Source organism: Orussus abietinus, unplaced genomic scaffold, assembly GCF_000612105.2.
Source record: "Orussus abietinus isolate OABI.00-Male unplaced genomic scaffold, Oabi_2.0 scaffold206, whole genome shotgun sequence".
Classification (NCBI taxonomy): domain Eukaryota; kingdom Metazoa; phylum Arthropoda; class Insecta; order Hymenoptera; family Orussidae; genus Orussus; species Orussus abietinus.
The window spans coordinates 74,586-96,541 of record NW_019394356.1 but is presented as its reverse complement, the minus strand read 5'-3'; the positions used below and the strand labels follow the sequence as shown (position 1 = coordinate 96,541).

General features: G+C 41.5%; 4 protein-coding genes across 7 annotated transcripts in view; 2 read left to right on the top strand and 2 right to left on the bottom strand.

Annotated features, from left to right (window-relative positions):
• The window catches only part of LOC105697665, a 70,530-nt gene extending 66,255 nt beyond the window's left edge, over window positions 1-4,275 (bottom strand). For all 4 annotated transcript variants that reach the window (XR_001103866.2, XM_012421195.2, XM_012421194.2 and 1 more), the window contains exon 1: window positions 3,693-4,275. Coding sequence is in view for 2 of the 4 variants with exons in the window: in XM_012421194.2 (XP_012276617.1) it covers window positions 3,693-3,737 (45 nt within the window). In the remaining 2 variants the exon portion in view is untranslated. The remainder of the gene's footprint in view (window positions 1-3,692) is intronic.
• Window positions 4,276-4,755: 480 nt separating this feature from the next.
• On the bottom strand, window positions 4,756-5,412 carry LOC105697487. The gene has a single exon (XM_012420844.1). It carries the CDS (start codon window positions 5,410-5,412, stop codon window positions 4,756-4,758), a length of 657 nt encoding a protein of 218 aa, XP_012276267.1.
• Window positions 5,413-6,770: 1,358 nt separating this feature from the next.
• On the top strand, window positions 6,771-12,896 carry LOC105697713 (ubiquitin-conjugating enzyme E2-17 kDa). Its single transcript, XM_012421306.2, has 6 exons — window positions 6,771-6,950; window positions 8,374-8,437; window positions 8,863-8,894; window positions 9,162-9,239; window positions 9,310-9,415; window positions 9,926-12,896. The coding sequence occupies exons 1-6, from the start codon at window positions 6,927-6,929 to the stop codon at window positions 10,063-10,065; spliced, it is 444 nt and encodes a 147-aa protein (XP_012276729.1). The 5' UTR covers window positions 6,771-6,926; the 3' UTR covers window positions 10,066-12,896.
• Window positions 12,897-14,448: 1,552 nt separating this feature from the next.
• Window positions 14,449-21,731, top strand: LOC105697757 (progestin and adipoQ receptor family member 3). Its single transcript, XM_012421380.2, has 8 exons — window positions 14,449-14,630; window positions 17,047-17,218; window positions 19,311-19,492; window positions 19,599-19,755; window positions 19,837-19,989; window positions 20,225-20,504; window positions 20,578-20,743; window positions 20,820-21,731. Exons 2-7 carry the CDS (start codon window positions 17,075-17,077, stop codon window positions 20,715-20,717), a joined length of 1,056 nt encoding a protein of 351 aa, XP_012276803.1. The 5' UTR covers window positions 14,449-14,630; window positions 17,047-17,074; the 3' UTR covers window positions 20,718-20,743; window positions 20,820-21,731.
• The last annotated feature ends 225 nt before the right edge of the window (window positions 21,732-21,956 follow it).

Sequence of the window (21,956 nt, the reverse complement as noted above, 5' to 3'; positions counted from 1 at the left end):
GACGGAACCGCAATTTCCAAAGGCGAACCAGGAGTCACCAATGAGACTTCCGTGTCTTGCGACTCGCTTTCCGAAGAAGATGGATCTCTTTCGTTCATCTTCGAGAAAACTGGAAGATGCTCATCGAGTCTACGTTCCTGAGACTATTCTAGGTTTCATGGTTCCGCAGTTAACTCGCGATAATTTGGACGATTTGGACTACCCGAAAAAGCTATATTTTATATGAGTTTTCATTTTTCTTTTAATGGAGGGCAATCAAGACTGTCAAAAACCCGTACGGGTTAACTTCAAGACGGTGCCACGTATTCGGACACTAACAGCGATCACTGAACCCCCTCAAAATAATGCGACGATTTAATCCTCTATAACGCCACGAGACCTTGTATTTTTCATTGTATTTATCCGAAGATACGATAAAACGTTCCTAATGAAGCTCATAAGTCTCTTATTAAGACTCGCAGTCGAGTGAAAACATAAATTACAGAATTAACTATTACTTAGAGAACACAATCCGCTCAATATTCGGCGAATATTCGATACTCGTGGAATACCGAATGTGTGGCTCCGTCTTAGCGCAAACGGTAGAAGAAGGAAATCTATTGGCAAACAGAACGTTCGTCTATATCCCGTATTTCGAGGTATCGTAATTTCCTTTGAACTTTCCCGAAATCCACTCGACACCTGAATGGTAAGCGTATTGAAGAGGTCTCGAGAAATAGCCATTCTATTTGTAGGCCAACAAGGCCGCGATCATTGCCACGGCAATATCTGAACTGGTTCCAAGAGAAACATTGAAAAAAAAAAAACAAAAAAAAAGGAAAGGAGGAAAAATAGCGACAGACTCTACGGAGTGACACTTCCGAGAGAAAATTCCATCTCATCCGATGGTGCGTCGCGACTTATCACAAAAGTGCCTCATCCAAGCTATAGGTATAGAATAGCCCGAGAAAGCGAGTGCCTTCGTCTCTTTCCGCTCTGCCCGGAGGAAATTTCATCCCATCGCACCGGAGCACTTTCAACGGCTCGAAATTTACAATGTACGGTTAACGTCCCGACGACGATCAAATTGACCCAAATATTGTCCGCAAAAATGCAAGGCATGCCCCTCTTCGGTCTGTCTTCTGACGGAGACTCCGTCTTTGTTCTCGTTCCGTACGAGACGCCATCTCCAACCAAGCGATGCTCCGAAAAAGCCTTATCCATAAACTCGTAAATTTTTGCTCGCCCAAGCGAAGTGCAAAAAGAATAAACGACATATTAATTTAAAGAGAACGAGTCCACGATCAGGAAACTCTATAGAGTTTCGCGCCAAATACATATAAGTAGCGTGCGCGATAAAAAAAAAAAAAAAGAATTGAAAACCCTTTTTAAATCGACGAAATGGCGCCGATTTGAAGTTTAGTGAAATTTCGGTGCACCGGGTTTCAAAAGTATTTCACATCTTGCAGACCTACTATCTGGCAATCAAATAGGGACGTTCGTTTAAAAATTAACATCATTCCAAGTAATATTCGAGATGAAAAATATTAAGACCTATTTCGGGGAACAAAAATTCCAATGAATATCCGTGACTTTTTAAAACGCCTAGGTCAACTGTTTCAGAACGGTGACGAAGTTATCGAAAACGCGAAAAAAAAAAGAAAAGAAAAAGAGTGAAGGCTAATAGCCCGATTCGGGAAAAGGTACAAGGTAAAGGACACAACTCTCCCGTGTCTTTTCCCTTCCTTTATAAAGCGAAGAACAAGACAAACGCGAGAAACTCGATGGCTCTAATTGTGGATATCCTTCGCGTTAATGACGAAGTGTGCGGAAAGCAATTTTCCAGCACGCGTTCGAGTTCTCTTTTTCCCTCACAATGGCTCGCTAATTTCGATTTCTAGTCATCGGAAGACGCCAGGAAGCGGCCGGAAATCCGGCTTCCGCGGTCGCCGCGATTTAAGGCGGTAAAAAAATCATAGACAACTTGCTTCCCTGTATTCATGAGTGGGAGTCAATGAACACCGTTCCGCGACTGCACATTACCCTTACCTCGGTAAAATGGCCGTTCTGATCAGTTCTGAGATCTCCCTGTTAGCGGTCTCACGTGCAGTGCATAAATCCGCGATGCATCATACTAATTGACACGAGCCTTCATTCTGATATCACGCGAAATCGTATGATTACAATGTGTGCTTTAACTTTCAACGGAACTCGAACCTTGGCACGAGACACCGATCAGTCTCCATTAGACCTGCCGATTCCGCTTAAACATTCATATACCAATACTTCACGATAAAAAGAATCTGGAATAAAAATAATAATTTTAATATAACGTTTTCCCTAATTCAATCGTCGCTTTTTATTACATTGAAAATATTTTCAACTGAAACAGTAAAATTTTGTTGGTTCAACCACAGATTATGGTTACTGCGGGCATAACCAAATATTTCGTGGACACGACGAATTTTTTAATTAACACGTTCCATACCACGCGGGACGCAAACGCACGTGTATACGATTATCGCTAATTTTAGCATTGACCCCAAGGGTCGAGCTTTCGTTGAAAGATAATAATGTTTCTTGTCGCAGGTTATCGAGTGTACGGTAAAAGGCAAGACAGGCAGTTTAGGCGAAACCAGAGCGGAACTACTTCTTGTTTTTTTTCCCCTTTTTTCTTTTCGGAGCAGCTCCAATTACTATTCGGCAAGACATAATTACTATTCCAAGAGCCGCGTTCGGTACCGATTAGTCGACTCGCACGAAGGAATTCGACGATTAGCGAAACCTCTGTTCGCGAGAACAATTACTGACACTGTAGAGACCTTCCAGGTCCATTCGACCCGAGGCCCATTTTGCTCGAATTGTCATAATGCCTCCTGGGTCACTGGATCGGTGAAAGGTAACTGGAGTACCGCGGAAAATACCCAGTCATTCGTCATCGGTCGCCATTAAAGGGAACGCTTTCGAGTGCAATCGCAATAAACGGTCAGGCCTAGATGCCAGCAAATTCTCCGTGCAGTCGCGAGAATAATGCCCGGCGTCTCTCCGCGTATACTGGGTGTCTTTAAAACAGGTCGACAAATATTAGGATCGTGCTCGAGTCGTCTTGTTACGCTGTACAAAGTGTTCCGACATCGGGAACGCTTTTCGAGTAGAAGCGTTTACCGAAACCAGAAACAGCGAAACTCGGAATGAAAATAACTGACAAATACATGCTACATTTAGAAGAGTACCATTTCTACGGAAGAATTCGTTAAAAAGCATTCAATATTTCTCAACAATACGGTAAGGTAAAAAATGAAACTGCAACGCGCTATTCTCAAAATACATCTAGTCGGGTACGCGATCAGCAGTCAGGACGTAGCAGTATACGAGTTTACGTGCACGAGTCTTATGATAGTAGTACGATAGACGCATGTAATTGAAAATTAGAATACATAACATTCCAAGTGTCGAAGCATTTTCAACGGCGCGATTCCCGTGGTCGTGTTGAGGTTAGGTTCTCGAAGCGACGTTGGGTCAGGTCAGGGCGGACAAGATCGAGTCGCCGGTCGTCCCCTCGCGAATCGGGGATTCCCTCGAGAGCCGTCATCTCCCAGGTCCTCTCCCCGCTTCCCCGGGCGCCGAGGCGGGGGGGCCTTGGAAGATGTCGGCGTCCTCGCCGCGGCAATCGATAGGGCGGCCGGGCCGCTCCTCGGGTCGGAGGTACTTACCGGGTATGCGTAGGGCGTGCAGGGAACGTAGAATTCTCTGCTCATAATAAAGGTCCACCCCCGTTGCGCCGTCCGCGAAAAATCCAGCTGACGCGGTCACCAGGCCGCGGGCGGTCGGGGATCGGTCAGAGCGCGACCGGCGCCGCCGCCGTCGCCGCCGGTGGCGCCATCTCGCGGTCGAGCGAAGGTCGCCAAGCTGTCACGAGGCGAATCTCTGGGTCCCCGTGCACCTCGGCATTACGCCCGGGCCGGACCGCGCGACAAACCTCCTCCGGATGGCAGAGCCACTTGTCACGCGTGGCAGCAGAGCGCCACGAGGATCGAGGAGGAGCTCGGCTTCCGAAGATCCGCGCACTCCGAAGCCTGGCCGAGCCGACGGCTTCGGTTACTCACCGACGATCTGCGCCGCGTCGCGACCCTCCGACTGCGGATTCACCCGGGCTGATGCAAATCCTCGCGCGCGCTTACCGAACCGAGTCGCGGTCGCTACGCCATTTTAATCCGCACGCTCGTTCCTTGGCCGAGTCACGTCCGCGCACGACGTCGAGATGCCACCACGCTAATCCACTGGCCACTGCCGACTGTCGCCGACCGTGTGCTCCGACTGCCGTCCTTGCTGACGGCACGGCCTGTGCTCGCCGCCGTGCCATCTATCGGCGCAAAGACGAACCACCTTTACGAGGCGCCGATATCGGTCTACGGTATTCTACTGATACTCTAATCCAGGAGAAGAACGCGATTCGATTGGCAGTTGATAATTGGGCTAGAAAGCGTTGAATTTGTCGAGATGAAAATTAAATTATGCACCCCCGTTAGAAAATGACTAGTTAGAATCTTAAATTGAATATTAAGTAAAATTCGAAAATTCTTGACAAAATTAAATACATTAAATAGGCGAGCGCAATACGGAAAATTATCGCATTGTACCGATAGTCCGAGAAGTCATTGAGGTTTTGTGAATATTGGTAATCGACATTTATTACGAAAGTTTCACTAATGCGCTCACTAATGCCTATCTATGAAGGTTTTAATGCATAATTGGTGTAAACGAGGGCGTCTTTTGTTAACGCCTCATTCTTAGACAGCAAGGCTGTTGGCAACCCATCCCGTCTGCCGATCGCGGGGGGAGTTGATTTGAGGGATGTTTCTTTTTCTTCGTCGTCGCTATCACTATGCCCGATGGTATCAGAATATCGTTCCATGGGATCTCTATATCGTCCGGCTCGCACGGCTCCTCTTTAGGAGGTGGCTGTATGATGATCGGCTCGTCCAAAGAAAGATCCTTCCAAGGAATTTCCAAAGTAGAGTCACACTTTTCGGTATCCACCTTATCCACTCGGGCGGTGTCAGGGATCAGCAGAAAATTCCACGGCAACTGCATCTTGCCTAGAGACTCTTTTTGTTCCGGCGCATCGCCGTCGTCCTGCATAGCGGCTTCCTGAATCTGTTCTTCCGATGTGGTCTCGGGTCGAATTTTCATCGCTACAGCCGGCAGGGCGATGTCCTTCCAAGGCAGCTCGATCTTTGAGTCACACGGAATTGATATCTGCGAAAATTCTTTTCGCAAACAGTGCATATAGGGTTCATGCCACATTTCTTCTTCCGGGTTAAAAACGAACGTCTGCCTCTTCCTTTTATACTTATCCTTCGTTGCCTTCTTTTCTATGCGATCTCGGTTTTTCAAGCATTGACATATGTTGCGCTTCCTCTTGTCACCCATTTCGCTTGTACGTTTTGGTACTTGTAAATTTTTTTATATTATGACAGCCCGAAGGTTACCATATAAGGGTTATCCTCCTGGTATGCTGATCGATTTTGTTCTGCAATATTCGAATGCCACCTCGATAATCATTGGTGGCTTTGCCTGATATGTTTGTGATCGAGGAGAATTTGGTAATATAACAGTTCCCATATAGAGTTCTAAACGCGGTCAATGCGAGACCTATATATTTATATAATAGTAAAAACTTTTAATCTGCTCCTGCGGTAATGCGGTTGCTTTGCAACTATCTCGTATTCATATTATTCATATCAATGCGGAACCCTCATGGAAGTAAGAATATAAGGAGCCCAAAGTCCCATCTTAGACGTTTGGGTTCCGTCCATATATTCTTAAGTCAATGGTTATACTCACAGAAATATTTATCTACACAGAAATGAGGAGAATCTCTGAATTGGGCCGCCATTGGGGGGTATCAAGTGGCAAGTGCGTTAGCTGTCCACATTCTTCACATGAAGGCAGCACAGGACGCGAACGTGCGGCGGGCCCGGGACGAAGTCCGGCCATCGACCACCAGGGGCGTCGCGTGCGTCGAGCGCGATGCGTTCAGGACGGGGCACTCTGCGTTACCCCGCGTGCACAATACTTTACTTACCTCGAACCAAAAGACGACTACGTCATAAAATGTTTTAAAACGATTGAAAATCAAGAAGAAGACTTTGTGACCAATTCTAGAGCATACGTGGAAATCCGCTCCTTTTTCTGTGATAATAAAGCAATAACTATAAATAAAGTGGTAAAATATATTTGACAATCCCCACAATCGCGCGACCCTGCCCGTGAGCAATCTCCCAACTCATCTCTGCTCCCAATTGATTACCGATGTTCTGACAAAACTATATCTCACAGTTAGTAGCGCCAGGAAATGAGAACTATTCTCATGTGCATGTATTCTATTCGCATCTTCATGTCCTTTAGTGCATTTTTGGGGACTGCAGGGATGGTAATTCATTAGTAATAATATTTTATTATTTTACTTCGCAATTCTGACGTATTGTATAAAGTATGAGTAGCGGTACAGAAAAAGACATATATGGTGTAAAATCACCGGTTATTTGTTCCACTTGCGTGTCGATTTCCTTCCGCCATCTGGACGGAGAAGCTTGAACCAAAATTCCACCATACGGTGGAATCGTCGATAAAAGGAAATCCGTAGTGACTTCCAACCTGAATTCAAGCTCAAGGCTTGGATGATATAATACGCTAAACGAAGTTCTAAGAAACCGTTATCACGATAAATCTTTTTCTGAAGCCGAGATATTAATTTCTAGTCAGTTGATATTCTACAGTCGGAGAAGGTTTACTTCGAGGAAGGCCATTGGGCTCCGGGCTGAATCACGTAGTGGAACGACGTTTAGAAAGCAGCCATCTTGCAATCCCTAATCAAAGATCTTTGGCTAGCGAGTTTCGTTGCCTGGTTTTCGGGTAGTTAATATCAACACACAGTCCATCAAATGGCTTTAAAACGAATTAACAAGGTACGTGAAGGACAGTTAGCGTCGAAACTTGTCGGGGTCCGTCGGGTGTCGATGTGGCGTGTGTCCAGTTCGGTTGAACGCCCTTAACGATTTTGCAGTGTAGCAATGTGAGACCTGCATTGAAAATCATGTTGGCTTTTAGCCCCTTTTTTTGCATACCGCCGAGTTTTGTACGCTCCTCCTAAAATCGCTTATCTTTCGGGAAAACAGGACTCGCGTCCTCGAAGCGCCTACCTCCTGTCACTCGTCATGCCCAAGGTGACAGTGAAATCACGAAAAATTCACTGAGGTTGTCCGATAAATAGCCGGAAGTAACGTAAAACCGTGGGTTACATATATCTATATATATACACGATCGGGTCTATAGATAACTTGAAAATCACTGAAATTTCCTTGGAGCATTCTCTTCTGTACAAATTCTTGCTAGGAGCTGATTTCTTATCGATCTATCGGGGAAAGTTTTGTCGATGAGCTTTGCAGCATTTAGTCTTCGTAGTTGTCGACTAATTGAAACGAGTCGATTGTGACTCCATTTTCATGCCTAATGCTTCTGAACAGCTATTTGTACAATTTGTTAAAAGTTTATCCTGTTCTTTGTGTATATTTATATAGTAGTTATTAAAGGTTGAGCGAGCATTTTGAAGTTTGATAAACCGAAGAATGACTTTATAGAAATGAGTAATGTCACGTTTTACCATTTGCTGGTAACATAAGTGGAAGGACAAGGTATTTTAATTTGTTTAATTAGTATTTCCATAAATTTTATGCAATCTGGGCCTATATCGCTTCATAGCATTGTGATAAAGATCATCTACTATATGCTGTATGTTAATGACTGCTCAATTGATCAACTTTGAGCAATCACATGACAGTTTTCTACTTTAGACGAGTCATAGTTTGGTAGTGACTAACGACATGTATTCACGGCGTACACTTGTAGAAAGTGTTAAAATCGTAAGATATTTGATTTCAAAATATTGATTTCATCTAATATAAAGTACATCCCTTTTTTACCTGAATGATTATTGATTTTTTGTCCAATACTTTCAAAACTACAATTAGTAGTGACTATAAACCATGTTATATGCTTGACGTATATTTTCAAATCATCACTCTGTACAGTTTTTTTTTTATCTGTGTAATGATACATTAAACTTAATAAATTTTGTTAATTCATTCTTGATAGAAGATGTTATACTTGTAAATATTATTTAGTAATCAACGTAAATGATGTAACACACCAATAGCTTATAGAGAAGTAAAATTGAACGGTATGAAATATAAATTTCTAGTGAAATTCTGTTCATTAACAATGTTTTCAGCAACGTAAAGTTTATTTAATTAAATCTTTATTCTTTTTGTATTTGTCTTGTGATAATTATTTATTTTGCATATAATAACGTAAACCCTTGTGTTCTTAAAGGAACTTCAGGATCTTGGAAGGGATCCCCCCGCACAGTGTTCGGCTGGTCCTGTAGGAGATGATTGTAAGTTTTGTGATATATTTCTATTTTTTACCGTTCCGTTGATCATTATTTTCATGATATCCATTCTCACACCGAAAAAATGTTATTTCCCACTCCCTATTATACTCCTTTATTAAGTGTATAAAGCCGCTAGTATATACAAATGATGTTGACCTTAAGCCAAAATAAATTTTTCAGTTAACTTATCACACCTCAGGTAGCATTTTGTAAACTTGCTATACGATACAAGAAAAATATCTTTATACGTCATAAATTATTATTGCCTTAATTAATACATAATGATATGGAATGATAAGTCATCCTGTCGTTCATACTATCACAATAATTTGTCAAGTGGAAGTCGATATTATGAATCCTCTGTATTCTGTTTATAAATGATAAGTGATTATCGTATGCTTCATACTCATGACCGTATTTTCTTTTAGTATTCCATTGGCAGGCCACTATTATGGGACCAGTGAGTATATTGCTTAATAAAACATTTAGTAGCCATGAGAATGTATTATGTATCCACTGTTAGAAGTCTAATAACGAAAATTGTAAAAATAGAATTGACGCGTGTAGAATAAACCCACATTGTTTTGTATCTGGTCTAGAAAATGTAAAAATTTCTTGACTGAATGACAATGAGAATATTTATTGCTACAGCTAGTTGTATCGTTATCAATACAATGTTGAAATTTCTAGAATGTACGTAATATAACTCTCTTTTTTGCATTTTTAGCCTGACAGTCCATACCAAGGAGGAGTATTTTTCCTAACTATTCACTTCCCAACAGACTATCCCTTTAAACCCCCGAAGGTACGTTTAATTTATACTGTCTTATAAAATTTGTACACATAATGATGTTCATCTAATATTTTCTGTCCAGGTTGCTTTCACAACCAGAATTTATCACCCTAATATTAATAGTAACGGAAGTATTTGTTTGGACATACTAAGATCGCAATGGTCTCCAGCTCTTACTATTTCAAAAGGTATGTACATTTTTTTTGCTACAATATGTTCTTAAAGTCATTTCTAGTGAAGTTATCTTGCTTCGTATCAGCATGCATTTTCTTAAAAGTTATTTTATAAATCGCTTCTGCTCGGTGCTTGGAAGATGTGTTGACATATAAATGTCTATACGATCATTAATTGTCGAAAATTAATTGAAATCAGGATACTCCCAGTCTTTCATAAAATAATAACCATTTGTGTCATTCAAACTTGCACGATAGAAAGGCATTCACAATACGAGTGAATAAATTAAATTGTTCATCCGTCGTTAGCGCGATTCATCAACGTACTACATTGTCTCTTATTCTTTCTACCGTGCAATAAGTCTTAAACACTCTTCTGCTTATACATCGTACGATAACGGAAGGTCAAGGGTGATCGTGTCCAAAGAGAATTGTACAAAGCCAGAGGACCGCTCGTCTGTTGGACACGATCTATGTTGTAAAGAACCGGTCATGGAACGGGGAACACTTTTGACATGTTTCCAGTGTTACTGTCAATATGCTCTCTACTGTGCGACCCAAACCCAGATGACCCTCTGGTGCCCGAAATAGCAAGGATATACAAAACTGACAGGGAGAAATACAACGAATTGGCACGCGAGTGGACGCGTAAATATGCCATGTGATGCGCCAATCTCTGTTGACTTCAAGATCCGAACACCACCTCTATCAGCAAGCAGCCCCAGCCTAATGCCACTTATCGATCAGCACCGATTCAATCTAGCTATGGCTCGTCTGTTTTTAAAGTTACGCCGCAACTCGGGCCCGTAGAGCACTCGGGCAAGTCGCGATCAAACGGAAGTTCCCTCCGGCCTGGGTAGCCCGGGTAGCCCTGCGAGTGTTAAGACGGCGCCAGGTTGGCAATCGAGGCAATTTTAACGGTGGTCACACGACATTATATATAAATATATATATAAATATATAAATATATACGAATCAAGAGAAAAAAAAAAAAGAACAACCAGAAACAGACATGTCCGCTTTGATTTTCATAAATAAACTGAAATTAAGGTATTCCTAGGTGAGTGAAGGTAGGATTTGTATTCCGACTTAATAACCGTTCGTTTCTATCGATTGTGCTTACGACACTAATAGAGAGTACCTACTTTCCCGGCGAAGAGAGGTCGAAAGAAAAGGAGGGGAAATATGTTAAAAGGAAACCCCGAGAACCGGCAACGTAACGACTTGTTAGTTTTAAACGTAACCGAGCGATCTTTGCCCGTCCCTTGATACGATGCGGTCACTCTTTTGTAAGACTGGGCTCGATATAAATACTACTGAAACTGTACCTATACGATTTGTTTGATTATTGAAAATCCTCACCCGTCTGACGGAATTAACGCGTAACACCCCTTTGGGAAAGGCTCGCGGTGTTAGAGATTTAATTGTTATCGTTTTTAAGGCGGCGGCTGCGCGATTATGATTTAACTTGTGTACGATCTGGCGGAGGTGTTACGTATTTTTCTTGTTTTACCGGGAAGATCGCGATGACGTTACTCGGTGTTTTGTCATAAGGGAAACCTAGCTCAGTTAGGATTACATTTATAACATAATTGAGTCGTGGCCGTTAAAGCGGGGCTGGACATCTCGATGTTTGCCCCATACGTTTGCCATCCAAGACTGATCAGTGAAAAGCGCAAGCGTTTTGCGAAATTCCACTTTAGGGTGTCCAGGTGGATCGGTGGTTTGTTGAGTCGCAGTAACGGGTCCGATTTGTTCGCATATATGTCCCTGACGAGTACTTTTTATGAACAGGAGCAAGTCGCGTTCATGTCAGCCTGGTGTCTCGCTGCTAGCTCGTTTCATGAGCAATTGTAACAATTGCTGCCGATGAAGCGCGCTGGTGGTCAGATATGCGAATTATTGAAATCGACGTTTCAACCTAGCCCCACCTATGAAACTACCTGTTAGGAAAATGTTTAAAACTATGTCCACATTGGAGTAACATTTATCGTTAATCGTATGGAAACGGAACGTGCAGAAACATCGGTATTATTTCTTGTAGGGGTTGCGAGCGAATACTATCTCGCGAAAGAGTAACCAACAGGAGTATTATCGGGAATACACCTTGGAAGGAAAATTATGAACGGAATTAAAATTAAGATATCTTTACAACCAATGATCGTTTAAGTCTCGAGTCGTTTCGTGGCCAGGCGTTTAAATATTATATCAATAAAAATGTAAGACCGTGAAGGAAAATTAATGTCGAATAAAGTAAATGGTTCTCCGATGTGGATATAGCATTAGCGGTAGGAACTTTTATGGAAACTATTGCGAAAACGTGCCGCGGTGGCAGATTAGTGAAAAACGTCACTTTTTGCGGTTACGAGGAGGGAGTCGAATTGGACTCCGCATTGAAGACAATTCGAGGAACTAGAAGTCGAAAAGTGCTTCTTCGGGCTCCGTATCCGCGAGGACCTCTCCCTGGGGATAATTTGCATCAACAGCGAACATGTTAGTGTATCTTATACGTCGTTCAGGGACAGATGAGTTCCCATTTGGCAGAGGAACCCCGCGGATACGACCGCTGAGTCCAAATAGTGGATTGCTAGTTGCGCTAATACATGTAAATTAGCGTCGAGTCCAGCGAGTCAGGAACTCGCCGGTTGCAAACGATCATCTTTCAATTGCTTTCTCTACGTTAAGCGTGCGAAACCTCTATACTTTCAATGGGCCCCTTAACAGTTTGTAGTCCCACTCCTCGATTAAGCCCTTTCATCCACAATATTAGGTGAAGGAGCACTCGCGGCGTGCAAGAAAAAAAACGGCGGCACGGTCGACGGTACACAGGCCTCTCGTCATTTTAATTGTCAGATCTTCTCAACCTTTGTATTTCGCAATATATTGTGGTTGTAAAGGATCATTCCTGTACTCTCGATTAATTCCCGAACACCTGAGGTAGAGTTGTAAGAAGCGATTGTAAGGACGAAGGGACGACCCTTTGGAAGAGATTTTCGGCAAGATCTCGGTCTTTGCGAATCCTGATTTCGGATTTCCGATTGCACTTTTCGCGGATCCGACTCGCCGTGGCGGATGGTCACTTCATTAAGATTATAAGTCGTGGATTTTGATGTCGGAGGTTTTTACGGAAGTTGCCTCGACAGCGAGCGTACCTTCGGTCGGTGCTTTACGATTGGCAAGCTGGTGGACGAGATGCGGATCTAGAAAGGACTAAAATTGTCTAAAGTGTAAAGCGGGTGGTTCGGCGGTGCCGACTTTGCCTCACACGTACGAGCGTTGTATTACTGTAATTTAATTGCGAGCAAACGCGGCGGCATGGGTATTTAAACCTTTTTTTTTTCTCTCCCCCCGATTACTCGTCGTTCACCATTTATTAGAGAATGAATTATTCATGTGTAATTATTATTAATATCGCAATAATGAACATTTTTCATAACTTATCTTGTGTACATTTTAGTGTTAGTCCTTTATACAATAAAGTCCACGTAACGGCCAAGACGTTTCACTCCCTATCCGCAGGAATATCAGAATCTCGCGTCAAGTGATGTTTATAAAACGCAATCCGATTTCATAATTATTTACTAATTACCTATGTGATGTCTTTCTTGATCTGCGAATACGCACTCAATAAAAAAAGAACAGTTCGCTAGTAATTACATAAACATTCGGCGTAAAGACGAGTGAGTATTACTTTACCCTTATAGGCAAAGGAACGATGGACTCTTTGGAAACATAAAATACGAATAAACGTTTATAGCATCATAATGCGGTAACAAGTCTTCAAAACATCCTTAAACTGATCGCAAAACCGCGCATTAACTGCTTCTATGCCGTAACGTGGAAACCATTCCGATGGACGTAGGCCTTTTCGAAAAATGATAACGCTATCAACGTTTAAAGAACACATTTATAACCAACTATTGCACTTTTCCATTTCAGTCAAACTATTGCGTATGCATATTTATATACTTTCCAACTCTGTCTAGAACAAGCGTGTAATTGTAAGTTATGTAAATCGGCTCGAAACTTTGTCTCTAGTTTGCCGCGCAAACGTTTCTTCAGTCACTGACGCCAATGTTAATGGACAGGTTAAGCGAGATTTTTTGTCGAGCGTCGCGCATTCGACGTTTCTTGGGAAAAAGGTATTTGCGCATATTATTGCTGCCGGGTGAGAGCGAAAGAATGGACGCGCGATGGCCGCAAGTGGAAGCGGCCAGCAGCGAGGAGAAGCGAGTATACGCAAAAGTATACGCGGTGAGAGTGATGACGAGGTCGATCTCCTTCCCCTCCCTCCCCCCTGCAGTCTTCGCGGAATCGCAACCTGGGGATAGTCTCGACTGTCAGGTGGGACCATCCTCCAGGTGCGCGTAGGTACCAAACGCGACCAGGTACAGAGCCGGTCATTAATGCTCTATCGTACCCCTGGGCACACCTTCCTCCACCAGGAGTGCACCTGCCGCTGGGCCCTTCTCTAATCCTTAACCATTTGGGGTATCGCCCTGTAATGCCATAATGTACTTTGACTTCCATCCCGGGGTAATTAATGATCGGAAGCAGAGAATTCGTTAAAGAAGACGATGTTTCTTTATAATGAATTTTCTTTTTCTACGAGTAAAAGTTGTAATTTCTGAATATCATTGTACCTCTACAGGCATTCGTAGGTTTATCTAGAGCATGGGTTTAAGGTAACATGAAAGGGTCATTATATATGTATATATAATAACGTCAAAATATAAAACTTTTCTCCAAACCGGATGCACCGAATCGTAGGAAACTTCAACAAATGATTATGGAGGCCCTAAGGAAGAACACGGTGCTCGTGAAATTTCGTTTTCGATAAAAAAAAACTTTTTTTTGTTTAGCAAATAGTATCAGTTTTTAAATTTCTGTACCGAGTCGTATCTCCCACCCGAGCTGTTTGGAGGTATGGTATACCTTAGATGATCACCTCTGTACGTTCAGAGCATGTAGACTCGTACTGTGACTTAGGTTCCACGACTCCGCGAACTGGTCAACAGCTGGCCGGCGAAAGAGACGCTCGACGTCGTCCAGTGTCGACGCCGCCTTCGACTCGTTCGGATATGCTTACGCGGTGCCGGTGCGTTGTAACCGCGTGGTGTATGCGAGCCTTCCAGTAGACATTCAGGAAAAGTAACGAGAAATAAGGAAACAAGGACCTTCGGGATTTCATTCCACGGCAGGCCCTGCGAAGCAATTTTGCTCCTCCGAGGTAAGCTTCAAACTAATTACCCTGACAAGTAATGAGACCCGAGGTTAGTGACCGTCTCCAGCAATCACGGTTGTCAATGTAATCCATTCCTAACAATTAGCAATGGAAAGTAAAAGGAGAAAAAATATATGTTCGCTTAATTGGAAGGGCAGAAAACGCAGTTATTAAAATATTTTCATCGGCTTTTTATCAATCACTCGATGGCATGTAGGGTAAGTACTGAAACTTTGTCTTGCCTTGTTTACGAATAAATTCTTTTACATGAAATTTAACTTTCGAAGGTACACCGTTTTCATTTGGTCACAGGGCCGTCTATGAACTTTTCTATTGTTATGAAGATGTGCTTATCTTTTCAAGACGTGTCGTTAAGGTATGCGTTATTAATGGTATGAATTGCAGATGAATTCTCCTGTCAAACATGTAGATCCTGCTAAAGCGAAGCAATAAATTGATTTTCATGGTGGAATTTTAATCTCATTTTTTTTTAAACTGTGGCAGAGATTTTTCCAATTTGTAACATAATCATGTCCTGTGCACCAAAAAATTGTTCCCTTCGGCTCGGGAATTTCCGAACATTATTCGTCCGTTCCAGAAGTAATCCTATAACCGGTATAATGGAATTATTTGCTGCAAATCTAATGGCTTGGTTCCACCGAAATGGATTAAATCATTGATCATTAAATCTATTTTTACAGTAAACCCAATAGTTGTTGTAACCGAGGGTTAACTTGTTAATCAAGGTTTGCGGAATCGGGCCTAAAAATATGTTTTCTCAACTTCGTCGAGAAATTTAATGCTTTACTGGAACGAAACATTCTCGGCGACGCTCGATTTTGAACGGTCAGCATACCTTGAAGAATGACTTTGCTTCTCCAAACTTTCACGTAAATTGGACACGAGAGATCTGCTCGAGGAGGGAGAGAGTGATCTGATATCTAGCAACGAAGAAAAGGGGCGACTAGGTCATTATGAGATACATGCGTGTGTGCATAAACATGTCATTAATATAATAGAAGAAACTACTAATGTCTAAAATATCCAAAACAATACTAACGGCACGGACAGCTTTGGAAATAACATTTAATATTTGCAAGGCTTGTAATATTTCTATTTTATTTATTCAGTTCATTAGAAAGTACATTTGAAGGTTCTTTGACGAACTTTTTTTTTTCTCATGTTAAGCACCTCTTACCGACGTAATACCGCCGAGAAAGGCTCATGTATATGAAATTATTAAATACAAACGTCGTGTGCAGTGCGATTACGTGAAGTACCGGACCCGATTCTCCGGAAAGCTTCTTTGTTACGTAGTTCTCGTAATAATGGTCTGCAGAAAACAAACATAAAGAAAGGTACAATCGTCTGGTCGATGAAATATCGACTTCTGATAAGTTTGATTAGTAATTTCAATTCGAGTTTACAATTCGGAGTTACGGAACACTTAATCACCGAACGCTATTATGTTCGTTAATCCACGATGCTGGATTTTCAACATAACAATATTAACACGTATTCTCATAGATTTGTAATTAGGAAGTATTTAAAAATCTTCCTTAAACGTTGACGCGAGAGGATGTTCATAAAATTATCAACTTCTCATGAAATTATCATCTTCCCTTATTATAGCGGCACTTCTTCGCGAGTTGAAGAGTTGTCACTCGTGAGCGAATGAAGCGATTGATAAAGTTCGTGACTTCGGAAAATCTTCCCATAAATTTATAACCAGGAAGTATTTTAAAACCGTCCTTAAATATTGACACGAGATAGAATTTATAAAACTATCGGCGTCACGTTCTCTTAATCGCATTTATTCATGAGTTGAGGAGCTATCACTCGTGAACGCAGGAAGCATTTGATAAGGCTCGTGATTTCGAGCGATTATTGATGCGACAATGAAGTAATCCGTCCTGAATGGAAAGAGACGATTTAAATTATCATTCGAGAGCACCTCAGATGCGGTACGCGCCACTACGAGATAGCTTGCAGAAATAACATAAGCAGAAGTAACACAACACATCGATAACACAAGATGAACCTGAAATCGATAAAGCACGCTTTAAATCTCTCTTATAATTTCGATAACGCATAGTATCAAGGATTTTGATTAAGTATATCGCTCACTGTATTTTAAACAAAATTTAGATGCTGGATTCAACCGACATCGCGAGTTTTGTACATGCAGATCTCGCGTTATGCGATGATCCATCATATGAAATCGTTACGTAACAAGGAGTGGAAATAACGTTGCAAAATTGTAGGAGTTGGGGAGGATTTGCAATTAGTGCGTAATTATCCTGGCAATTGGGTAGAATTGGATAAAATTGGATAAAAAGAGAGATCCTTGGTGGACGTCATTAGTAGGTCGTGACATTTTCTCTGTACAGAAGTGATCTTCTGATCGTATTAAAAATCCTAGGTGCAGCACCCGGAGATTATCAGTCCCAATGATGAAATTACTGGCTGGCGTGGAGGAGGTGAGCAACGAAAGTTCCGCTGAATCCTCAAATGGCCACTCTCTCAATGGAAACTCTCACCAGAAGCAAGTCTCCCAACTGGGACAAGAAAACACCAGGCCACTTATTGTCAAGGTCAGTGAACAGAAGTAACGCTAAATATCTATCTTACAATGTAAAATGGTTTACAAGTTTATCATTATAAATTATGATAAGTATAATATCGAGTAAAGTGCAATTAATACCCTTTCCCCTGCCACTTAAAGCGAACGTAAGGATCGAATTGCGGTATTTTGCATGAGTATTTTGTCATTTACTTTTCTAATCGACAGCGGAAAGAAATACTTAACATTTTTTTTATAACCTGTAGATAGTAATCGATCGATCGATTTATGTGCGTAATGTTCGATTTTAATTCAAGGTGCGATATTTCCTGAGAAAGCGTTCAAGTATAGTCGAGGAAAAACCGAGTTCTGCTGCTTAACTCGAACATCCGGAAATTAAAGCGTTTCTAGGCGGCAGAGGAAAGTTATGTTCTCCATAAATCAGAAAGTGCGAAAACGTAAACTACATTTTTATCGCCTCAGAGCACGAAATGATGCACGTTTTTAATTGATTCCGTGATGAAGAGTTTGTGTATGTTTAGGAAGGAAGGTAAAGGTGAACTTGCTACCTGACCATTTTCCACGTTTTTTTCAACACTTCCGTGGAGACAAAACTGAAATTAATTTACACGTTAATCGTAAATAGCGAGGCAAATATATGGAAAATCCCAGCTAAAAAATATAACACCAGAGCTAGGTACTTAAGTTGCTTAACTACTAACGCAACGCAGAAATTACGGTATTTATGCTAACCAATGATCTTAAATTCCATTTATTTATTTCTTCGAGAAAATTAAGCCGTCCGCAATGGACATTATGAAAATTTATTCAAAGCAAAGTGACCCACAGGTTCGGAATACAATAGGAGCGAAGAAATAATCCGCGACGTCTTGAAATGCAGATCAACCAGGAAATCGATTTCCGTTAACAATTGCATGTTTTTAAATCAACTTGTATTGAAAGAATGTTAAGTAAATGCTCGTCAGTTGTTGGACAATTAGTATAATTCTTTTCTGTGAATCAGAAGAAAATATATTTGGTTGGCCCAGGACTTCGTGTCGTTTAAGTATTCCAAATAGTATCATATCATTCCTTTTTTAAGCGAAGGACCGAAACACTGCCCGAACGTTAGGACATTCTCCTGAAAAACAAAGAAAAATGTATTACCTATCAATATCACTGAATTTTACATCTTAAAACCCATTTGTTTAAATACAAGAAAGACCGGCACGAACTTGTGGGACAACTCGATACACATTTATCGAATAATTCTGATACTATCAAGAAGTCTTATTCGGAAGTAATTGTAAACGAAAGTTTATGCTTCTAAGAGCGGTAATAAAAGTTCTCGAAGAAAACATCTGTGCGTCGCACGTTTCACCGGATTCATGATCGAAAAGGATCTTTTAACTGGTTGAGCTCCTTTCGATGAACTTGATGACTGATCCTTGCTCACTCGCTAGCCGCGGGAGAGAAGTGAATTTCTCGCGTGAAAGACCTCAGCGATGGCGAGTCGAAAGGCAGGTTCCGTTGTGGCCGACTGACCTCCTTATTTCTATCATGAATCCAAAGAGTATCGGAAACTCTCCTCTGCGTACAGTTTCTCGATCGGATTCGATGATGTCGCTACGGGAAGTCGCACCTTGAGGAGCGCGATTCCAATTAGGCGTCGCGACGCTTTGCAGCAGATTCTTCGTTTACTCGTCTCGACGCTTCCAATTGGGAGACATGCCGGAACTGAAAGTGAGAAAACGAGTAAAACGATTTCGAAACCCGGTTCACGTACAGTCTTATGACCTTAGATAATTTGCTTGGCATAAAACCGTGAAATGGCGACTGTCATTGTGAGAATTTTAACGAAACAATGACTCTATGACGTTCCTTGCGTATGAGGATTCTAAATAACGAATAGTTTATTAATATGGGAGTGATATGCAGATCGACGGGTTTTATCATTTCTCATTTGAATGGAACCTTCTACAAATTTTAATTTTGTACCGTAGATGCACGTTTATTAAGATTTTATTCTGATGCAGAGGAATAATTGCATGGTTGTAAAATAAGTACACATGTAATGTTGAAGTCTTCCCTTGCAATTCTTGACCTTTTGCATCATTTTCTAGAAGCAGCATGAGTGCTCGAAGGAATTCCCAAGCTCGCAGGACAAGAAAGAAATTACCTTGGAAGAGGAAGAAAAAATGAGGAGATTACTTCCGTATCAAGACGCTCCTGAGTATCTTCAATTCAATCCTTATATTCGTAATGGCTACCGGGGATACCTGTCAACGAAATTATGCATAGAAAGGTTTGTCCTGACATTTATTTACTCTTTTTTTCCTCTTCATTTAGGACAATATCACTTTTGGTGATAATAAAATTAAATATATTTATCAAGCTAATGTAAATTGTAGTATTTTCTGGTGGACCAACGAAACAATTAACATCTGGAGTCATATTTTCGGATGGATGTTGTTCCTCGGATTGACATTGTACGATCTTTGCTTGTTGAACATCCACGCACCTTTTGGGGACAAAATGCTCGTTGCACTCCTGCTAATCTGCTTCCAAGTGAGGAATAATTAAAGTAAACATTATTTTACCGTGATATTAGAGTTTAATTATAAAACCTCATGTGTGATTACATTTTAGGCGTGCATGATCCTGTCTTCTTTATATCACACGTTCTCTTGCCGAAGCGAGAAGGACTATTGGTGCTACTTGTCGTTCGACTTGTTCGGCATTGCTCTCAGTCTTCTAGCGATTTACATGTCCGGAGTTTATTATGCCTTCTGGTGTCATAAAGTGAGTACCTTGCTCAACAATTACCAGCAATTGCTATTTAACTTTTCCCTGCCCCCAGCATAATGGGTCAATATTATTATACAATAAAAACTGTTGAATAAAAAATGTAGACCACGATCGGAATAGCAAAGTCTAATTGTATCAAAGATCCAAACTTACGTTAAATTTGGACTACATCATTAATACATGATAGAAACAATGGAGAATACTAAGAAAATTATCATTCTCTTTTCAGGAGCTTCAGCAGTTCTACTTGATAACCGTGCTGCTGATATTCATAATAGCAATGATACTCCAAATTCCGAAATTGAACGTCAACGGGAACGTTAAATTAATCGTTTTCGTTAGTTGGGCAGCATACGGAGTTCTGCCTACACTTCACTGGACTCTTGCCATGGGTGGGTTTGAAAACCCAATGGTTAGACTGTTACTTCCCAGAGTGTTGGGGATGTACGCCATCAGTGGCGGAGCTTTCCTCATTTACCTGAGCAAAATTCCGGAACGCTTCTTCCCAGGTAGTTCAATCACCGTGAAGTAGTCCTTACTATTATAAGACGTTTTATTAATTCAAAAAAATTCTGGTTTAAGGTTTAGTGGACTACGTTGGCTCCTCCCATCAGTGGTGGCATGCACTAGTTGTTCTAGCTCTCTATTATTGGCACAACACCGGTATGCTCTACGTGGAGTACAGGATGAACCATGGGTGTCCAAGCAATATGAGATTGTAAAAGATAAACGTCCAATGTTCTATCAGGTGATCGAGGAATCCATTTCTCCTGGACTGGCCATCTACTTTTTCTTAATTGGATATTCCGAATTTAATGTTGTAGTTCCTCGACCCAAGGTAATTTGAGCCTTGTAGGAGGAGTTTGATCATGGCACAATGGTGGCTCCTGGTAGCGTAGGGAATCACCGATATATCGACAGAATTCTCACCGGAGACAGAATTCAGTGAAACTGTCGTCAAGCAGTCGAAAACCTCCAACGTTTTTCTACGACATTATGACCGAAATGGGAAGTCGTCGAGAGTCGCTGCGAGGCCTCTTACTTTCTACCTATTTGATAGAAAGTAACAGGGTCATGTTAAGAAGAGGGGGAAAGAGGAATCCTCGATCCAGCCACTCCATCTGGAAGCTTTGCGTTCTAAAAAACAAAGCGGCCTTTGGATCTTTTCGGTCTCATTCCGTGACTTTGCCTGGGGCACGGTTCTACCTTTGCACTGCCCTAGAAAGTAGGTTTCCTGGACTAGGTGGAACAAAAAGAGATTCTGTGAGATCGTTACCTGGTGGGTAGAAAAATTCCTCAACCAGTGCCCGAGGTACGGTTGTTGCGATTTAGGTCGTTTACCGCTTCTGCGACCAGTCATCGGCATAGCTGAGGAATGGAAGGAAGTTTTAATGTAACTCGTTTCTAGGTCTCTTTTGTAACGCTTGTAAAGCTATATTAAAGTTATTCGTTCCACACCTCGTTTTCGTGTGCGCTATCCAAGCGGATGATCTGTATGTGTAGATTTCCTCGTACATAAACGGGCGATACATGAAGGATGAAAGCTGCTCCCGATAAACTTTTTCGCAGCGTTTGAAGAGGGGATTTGTTTTTGTTATTGATATGCGTAACAGTATTTTATTTTATAATAGATTCATTTTGTTTTATAGAATTTTTGTGAAATGTACGTATGCGCATGTTAAGCATCCACGTTAAGTTGCGTTTAAAAATTATACAATATTGATATTCTGTTACAATTTTATCAAATGTTCAGAACTCTTAACTTTATTCTAGAAGGATTGAAATCGTTGACTGGAAAAACTTGTAAGAACGAGGAATTACGATTAGACATTTAACAGTTTCCATCGTTACCAACAGAGGCTACGCGTTCACCACAAACTTTGCTCGAAAGCGGTAGATGGCACGGACGTGCTCGAGCCTGAAATTCAAATAAATCGAACACGCAAATTATCCCAGCCGTA